The sequence below is a fragment of the Mercurialis annua genome, linkage group LG7 (genome assembly GCF_937616625.2).
Source record: "Mercurialis annua linkage group LG7, ddMerAnnu1.2, whole genome shotgun sequence".
Taxonomy (NCBI): Eukaryota; Viridiplantae; Streptophyta; class Magnoliopsida; order Malpighiales; family Euphorbiaceae; genus Mercurialis; species Mercurialis annua.
The window spans coordinates 44,394,830-44,402,180 of record NC_065576.1 but is presented as its reverse complement, the minus strand read 5'-3'; the positions used below and the strand labels follow the sequence as shown (position 1 = coordinate 44,402,180).

The following is a 7,351-nucleotide window of genomic DNA, read 5'->3' as shown; positions in this document are numbered from 1 at the left end:
AGACATTCCAATTAGACTGGCATCTCCTTAACGTCTCATTACATGAAATAGTTTCCCTGAAAAATTTATTAAAACAAATAAGATCAATTACAAAACTGATAAGTAGTTTTATTATAACAATTAAAGTCAGAACGTCTAATAAAAAAAAGAGCAATAACAAAAGTCGTATTAGTCATAGAATCAAACACACAAATGACAGATCCATTATCAGTGAGATGCATGTTGCAAAGATCGAAGACAAAACAACACATCATATGGTTCACGTAAAAATAACAAAAAGTAAATCTGGAAATAAAAAATAAATTCTTACCAATTTATATTTTCTTCAATTTATTAGAAGATCATTATTAAAAAATAAAGAGAAGATATGTTACTTTCTTTTTCAGAAAACAGAAAGCTTTCGAGATGAAAAACAGCAAGTTTATTTCTTAAAGAAACTGCACCTAGGAGATCATTTCTTGATGGGCCGGGATAAATTGACGCTAAATACGGTTCTTGGAAACAGTCCAACAATTACAATCTGGCCCAATCCAAAAGATCGTATCCAGCCCAATATCTGATAAACAAGCAAAGGACCAAACTGCAAATTTGTAACTGAGCTGAGCTGAGCAGTGAAGAAAAACTCTTATTTATTTATAAATATCCAGAAGCTTCCCAAAACCCTCTTTTAATACACAAAAACCCTACTCATAAACCCATTCTTACAGGACAATTCTGGTCAGAATTTATCAAATCCAAAATCAAAATGCACAGACTATCTAAACGTTCTGTTTCTGCTATTCTGACCACCGGTGGCTCACGTTACCGGAGCTTAGCCGCCGTCCCTGTCTCCTCCTCCTCCTCTCGCTTCCCTGATTCAGTACGCCATTTCTTCATTTTCTCTCTATGTCTATGTTTGTTTGTCTTTGTTAAATGATCGTCAGTTTTGTGTTGAATTTGTGTGTTTTTGTTAAATTATTGTCAGTTTCGTGTTGAACTAATTTGGGGTAGTTGAATGATTTTCATTTCTTGTTAATTTTTTCACTAATCTAATTGTTTTGCAACTAAATTTTATTTTTCTTGCAAAATTTAACTGTGTCAATTTTTTAATAACATTTCATTTCTTTAGAGGTACTTTTTTAATGGAAAAAGAACTGAAATGATGGAATTCAAGCAACAACAAGCTTTCATAATGTGAGAAGTTATTAATGAATAGAATTTTAGCTCTGTACTATTTGTTGTATTATTACTATTAGACCTTCCAAACAAGGGCTGAGCATTCTCTTTGGTTTTGACCGAACCGACCGAATGCTGAGCCCTAGCTCGTTGCAGCTACTTATGGATTATCTGCAGTATATTCTTGATGTGCTGCTACCTACATTACCTATACTGACTATCAAAATTTGAGCAGGCTGTGGACAGAGATAGCAGAGTTAGATGGTACTCGCCATTGCCCAATGGCAAACTGATCACAAATGAGGCTTCCCCTTCTACTCAATTAAACATAAAAAGTGGCTTGTTTTTGGGTCGCCGATATGAATCCACTGCGGCAGAATCTGATTCGTCGTCTCCTCCCCCGCCAGTGGGTGAAAAATATGAATATCAAGCTGAGGTATTTCATGATGATTGCTCTCGAGTGTTAGAGATAACTATTGATTATTTAGATTTAGTTAAATGTAGTGGATTTGATTTGCCTCTTTTTCTGTTCGCTCTTGACAGGTTAGTCGCCTCATGGACCTCATTGTTAATAGTCTATATAGTAACAAAGAAGTGTTTCTTCGTGAGCTTATTAGGTATTTGCTGAACTTTTTCTTCTCTCAGTATTATTCATAAAACATTTTTAGAAGTTTATGATACTTAATTGGCGATTGATCACGGAATGTTGATGGTGCTGCTGTTGTATGATTTAGTGAAACAAGAGTGTATTTTAGTTTTGGGTTTCAGTCGGTGAGGCCAGAGGCCTAGTTCTGGGAAATTAAAAATAAGTGCAAAATAATAGCTGATGTTTTAGTATTCTGTTTATTTTAAGATCATTGAAATGATTATATAGTTAGATATAAGAAAAATCACAATTTCTTTTTTGTTCTGTATTGAATCAAATTACATAGTATCTCTAGTAGTTTTGAGTTTATATATTCTTTTTCACAGCAATGCAAGTGATGCTCTAGACAAGCTGCGTTTTCTTGGTGTAACCAATTCTGAGCTTTTGAAGGACGCTGCTGACCTTGACATCCGTATTCAAGCTGATAAGGACAATGGAACCATAACTATCACGTAAGCTTTATGGACTGTATCTGCATGAATTGCTGGATTTTTTCTTGCTTCTGTGAAGCTAATCCAATATGTTTTCATTTCTTGCAGTGATTCCGGTATCGGTATGACACGGGAGGAACTAATTGACTGTCTTGGAACTATTGCGCAGAGTGGAACTGCAAAATTCTTAAAGGCACTGAAGGTCATATGATTATGCAACTCTTGTAGTTTCTAGAGTTTTTGTTTTGACTTTTTGATGGATTTGAAGCTGAAGGATTTATGTTCTTAAACAGGATAGCAAGGATGCCGGTTCTGACAATAATTTAATTGGTCAATTTGGTGTGGGTTTCTATTCAGCCTTTTTAGTTGCAGATCGGGTATGGTATTAACTGAACATTATAAATCTCTTATCATTACTATCATGCGAATAACTACTGATTCATCTCATTATCCATAGGTGGTCGTATCAACAAAAAGTCCAAAATCTGATAAACAATATGTCTGGGAAGGTGAGGCCAATGCTAGCTCCTACCTCATTAGAGAGGAGACAGATCCAGAGAAGATCATTCCAAGAGGAACTCACCTTACATTGTATCTTAAGGTCTAGCTTCTTTGTTTAAAGTAGCTTCCATTTATACCTAAATCAAATTGCAAACCTCACGTTCTATGTTTCCTTTTCTTTGTGTGTCCATTTTCAGCGTGATGACAAGGGCTTTGCTGATCCAGAGCGAATTCAGAAGCTTGTCAAAAACTACTCGCAGTTTGTCTCATTTCCGATATACACCTGGCAGGAAAAAGGATATACTAAAGAGGTATATTTCTTTATATAACAAAATGAAAGAAAGAATTACTAAAGAACCATTTAGTGCTCATATTAAGGGCTGAGTTGTACAGATACACAATAGTGACAGTTTAAAGGCTTCCTGTTTAAAGAATTACTGAAGAACCATTCAGTGCTCATTAAATCTAGTAAATGTATTAAAAAAGACTTAGGCCAGGCATTGATCTATTGCTGTATGTTCTATTGCAGGTTGAAGTTGATGAGGAGCCTACTGAAGCCAATAAACAAGATGAGGCAGCTGAGGTATTAATTAATAATTATGAGTTGCTAAACCAGTTTGCATGATCCTCCGATGTTTAAGACTCTGCTTACTTATTATCATGTCGTTTTGCCTTTGCTATTGCAGAAAAAGAAGAAAACAAAAACCGTTGTTGAGAGATACTGGGATTGGGAACTGACTAATGAAACTCAACCATTATGGGTGAGTTGACAGATATTTGAATGTTGATGGTGCCTACTGAAGTCTCATTCTTGTTAAAGATAAATCTTTTGACACATGGGTCTTGTGGTAAATGCAGCTTCGCAATCCTAAGGAAGTATCTACAGAGGAATACAATGAATTTTATAAGAAAACCTTCAACGAGTATTTGGAGCCATTAGCATCCTCACATTTCACGACTGAGGTAATGGCCAGTGCAAATTTTGTTGATACTCGTGTCTTCTGCAAGTATGTTAAAAGTTATATGTAAATCTAGCAAGACATTTTTTCCTCTTTGCTTATACAAAGTGTGACAATCTGGTCTGCCAAAAGTTGATAGGCAATGGAAGGTGCATTTGTAATGCCCTAACAGATGTGCTATAATTGTTAGATGTGACACTGATTACCTGTTGACTTGCTCTGACTGCCTCACTTGGTTGTATAGGGTGAGGTGGAATTCAGATCTGTACTCTATGTGCCAGCCATGGCTCCCTCAGGAAAGGATGACATGATTAATCCCAAGACAAAGAATATCAGGCTCTATGTTAAAAGAGTATTCATTTCAGATGATTTTGACGGAGAGTTGGTAAGGAAATAAGATAATGCATCACTACCCCACCTGAGTGAGATCATATGTGTTCTTGCACATGCTAATCCATGTTTTCTTTATTTGTTTGGTTTTGATTAGTTCCCACGATATCTTAGCTTTGTGAAAGGTGTGGTGGACTCAAACGACCTACCTCTCAATGTTTCACGGGAGATTCTTCAAGAAAGTCGCATTGTATGTACATGTTCACTTTATTTGCAATCTAAAATAACTAACCCATGTCATAAAACTGATTTTGAATTGACCTCTATATAATTTTAGCTGTGCTTTGTTTCCAATGAAGGTCCGCATAATGCGAAAACGCTTAGTTCGGAAGGCATTTGACATGATTTTGGGAATTTCTATGAGTGAGAACAGAGAAGTATGTTCCTTTCTTGTGATCAACTTTATTAATTCTCCTTTTCTAGCCAGACACCTCGATTCTCCTTTTTTTTTTCTCGTGAACATATCCAAGTGGAGAATTCCTCCCAATTTCATCTCCGAATAATGTAATCCCATTTTGCAGGATTACGAGAAATTCTGGGATAACTATGGCAAGTATATGAAATTAGGTTGCATTGAGGATCGTGAAAACCATAAGCGTATTGCACCTCTGCTTCGATTCTTCTCTTCTCAGAGCGAAGAGGAAATGATAAGCTTGGATGAGTATGTAGAGAATATGAAACCTGAACAGAAGGATGTCTATTATATTGCTTCCGACAGTGTGACCAGTGCCAAGAATACGCCTTTCTTGGAGAGACTTATAGAGAAGGATCTTGAAGTATGCAACTCTTTTATAAAATATAGCATGTTTCTTATTTTATTATGACTGTCTGCTCATGTATCATGATTCTCTTTCCCTGTATCTTTGTAGGTGCTGTTCTTAGTTGATCCCATCGATGAGGTTGCAATCCAGAATCTGAAATCATACAAGGAGAAGAATTTTGTTGATATCAGCAAGGAAGACTTGGATTTAGGTTAGTGCCCTGAAACCTTGGACGTTATGTGGAACTTAAAATTTATTATTGGATTTAGCAACTGTATTTCTCCATCTTCTTAAATATGATTATGAATGTTGTTGAAATATTAAATTAACTCTTCCAGAAAACAGTTGCTAGGATTAATTTTCTTGGAGTGTCAGATTACATATAGTCATCTGACTATTACATTAGGATACAACTGTACTTTCTGACATCAAATTTTAGTTTGTTGTTTGTTGATTGAATAATATTCCTTTTTAGGGATCACGGAAGATAATTTTCTCAATTGATTCATGATGATTGATCTCCATTGAAGATAGTATAATTTGAACATATTGATTTTCAGGTGATAAGAACGAGGAAAAAGAGAAGGTGATGAAGGAGGAGTTTGGCCAAACTTGTGATTGGATTAAGAAGCGTTTGGGTGACAAAGTTGCGAATGTACAAATCTCAAATCGTCTGAGCTCCTCACCCTGTGTTCTTGCATCTGGAAAATTTGGGTGGTCAGCCAACATGGAAAGGTAAAAGTTTGTTATTTTGTTGCTTGTTTGAGTGGCATGATATATATCTTTTGAACATGCAATCGTGACTCGATAACTCGCATTTCTTGTAGGCTAATGAAGTCACAAACCGTCGGTGACGTGTCTAGCATGGAATTCATGAGAGGTAGAAGGGTTTTTGAGATCAATCCCGAACATGCAATAATCAAGAGCTTAAATGTATGAACGACACTGTCACCCCTGCTCTCTTTCTCTTTCACATGCACATACATGCAAGGGCGCAAATATACACGATAGGATTATCACTCGCAATTAAGCCATCTTCTGAATCTTTAATTACTCGCAGGAAGCAAGCAGGACTAACCCAGATGATGAAGATGCCCTGAAAGCTATAGATCTTCTTTACGATGCAGCTTTAGTCTCCAGCGGCTTTACTGTGAGTATTCAGCCCGCCTCTGATAAAGAAACCTATAATTTAATCCCTCCAATTTCTTTGGTTGTCCATTTAATCAAATGTAATTGTCTATAAATAGATGACTTCTTAGGATTTCTAGATGACTCGGCAATTATATTCCAAATTTTCCAATTTAAATTGGTAATTCAATATATAAAACTAACTTCATTAATGAGTTTAATAAATAGGATTAAATTAGTCTTAACATTTGTAATTTAAGATAAAGAAAACACTTTCTTAATATCAACAATTTACCTTAAAGTAATAACTTAAATAAAATAGAGGGAGTTCTTGTTAGTGCTGGTCATGGAAGTTGCATTTGCAAATTTTGAAGTCATTAGTGATAAAAGTAGAGTAACCTTAAGAAATCCAGATTTGTGACTGTCTAACTGAATTTCTCATTTATGCAGCCTGATAATCCAGCACAGCTCGGTGGGAAGATATATGAGATGATGGGCATGGCAATTGCAGGAAAATGGTCAAGCCCTGCTGCGTCAAATTACACGTCTCAACCTCACAATCAGAGCACAGAAACATTAGAAGCCGAGGTCGTTGAGCCAATTGTGCAAGCCGAAGCCAGTAATCAGAAGTGAAGATGAGAAGAGACTGCAAACATATTTTTGATTCTCCATTCCCATATATCTAAATGCGCATAAAGCCGAGGAATTTTTTTAGCTAGGTCCTTTGTTCTTAATTGCCTGTGGTAAAAAAAACTGGACTGGCAATATCTAAAGTCTTCATAATTTGTGTACTATGTTGTCTGGAATCTTCTGCATTAGCATTTATCTAATGTCTTCACTATACACATTAGTCTAGCGTGGGCAATTTTCATTAATAATTTCCAACTTTTTTTCTCTTTTACACCATATAGTTCTAAAACTTTTATTGTGTTAGCGTTGTCTTTCATATCACCATAAACATCAGTGTAATTATGTTTTTATTGAAATTTAATGATGTGAGGGCAAATTTGATTGTCAATTGATAGTCAAGTTATAATGATATTAATATTAGGAAAATGCTATTTAACCCACCATTTTGTACCTCCTTCATTGTCCCTCCTTACGTGGCAGCATTTAATTTGTCAAATTCCCCTCCAAAAGTGTATATTTCAAAAAACAACTTTTAATGCATCCACTAATTTATTGCCACGTCAGCTGGGTTAAAGAAGGTGGGTTAAAAAGGAAAGTTATATAGCACTACTCTTAATATTAATAGAATTTTAGCTGGCTGTCATATTATTAATTTTAATAAAAAAAAAAGCATGAGTAATGTTGCATGATGATACTGTTATAAAATAAAAAAGGGTTAATGTCAATTAAATTCACCAACTTTACACGCTT

At 35.4% G+C, this 7,351-nt stretch overlaps 1 protein-coding gene across 1 annotated transcript; it reads left to right on the top strand.

Annotated features, from left to right (window-relative positions):
* Positions 1-638: 638 nt before the first annotated feature.
* Positions 639-6,872, top strand: LOC126655754 (heat shock protein 90-6, mitochondrial). The gene is made up of 20 exons (XM_050350039.2): positions 639-859; positions 1,391-1,591; positions 1,699-1,772; positions 2,128-2,253; positions 2,341-2,434; positions 2,526-2,609; positions 2,690-2,833; positions 2,931-3,044; positions 3,263-3,316; positions 3,420-3,494; positions 3,592-3,696; positions 3,937-4,077; positions 4,180-4,272; positions 4,382-4,459; positions 4,604-4,858; positions 4,952-5,054; positions 5,404-5,578; positions 5,671-5,776; positions 5,904-5,993; positions 6,422-6,872. The coding sequence occupies exons 1-20, from the start codon at positions 746-748 to the stop codon at positions 6,602-6,604; spliced, it is 2,409 nt and encodes an 802-aa protein (XP_050205996.1). The 5' UTR covers positions 639-745; the 3' UTR covers positions 6,605-6,872.
* The last annotated feature ends 479 nt before the right edge of the window (positions 6,873-7,351 follow it).

Excerpts from the sequence above, each read along its gene's own strand:
- LOC126655754 (XM_050350039.2), top strand. The coding sequence starts at position 746 with ATGCACAGACTATCTAAACGTTCTGTTTCTGCTATTCTGACCACCGGT. Across the intron at positions 3,495-3,591 it reads ATGAAACTCAACCATTATGG|CTTCGCAATCCTAAGGAAGT; the intron begins GTGAGTTGACAG and ends TGGTAAATGCAG. Across the intron at positions 5,994-6,421 it reads TAGTCTCCAGCGGCTTTACT|CCTGATAATCCAGCACAGCT; the intron begins GTGAGTATTCAG and ends TCATTTATGCAG.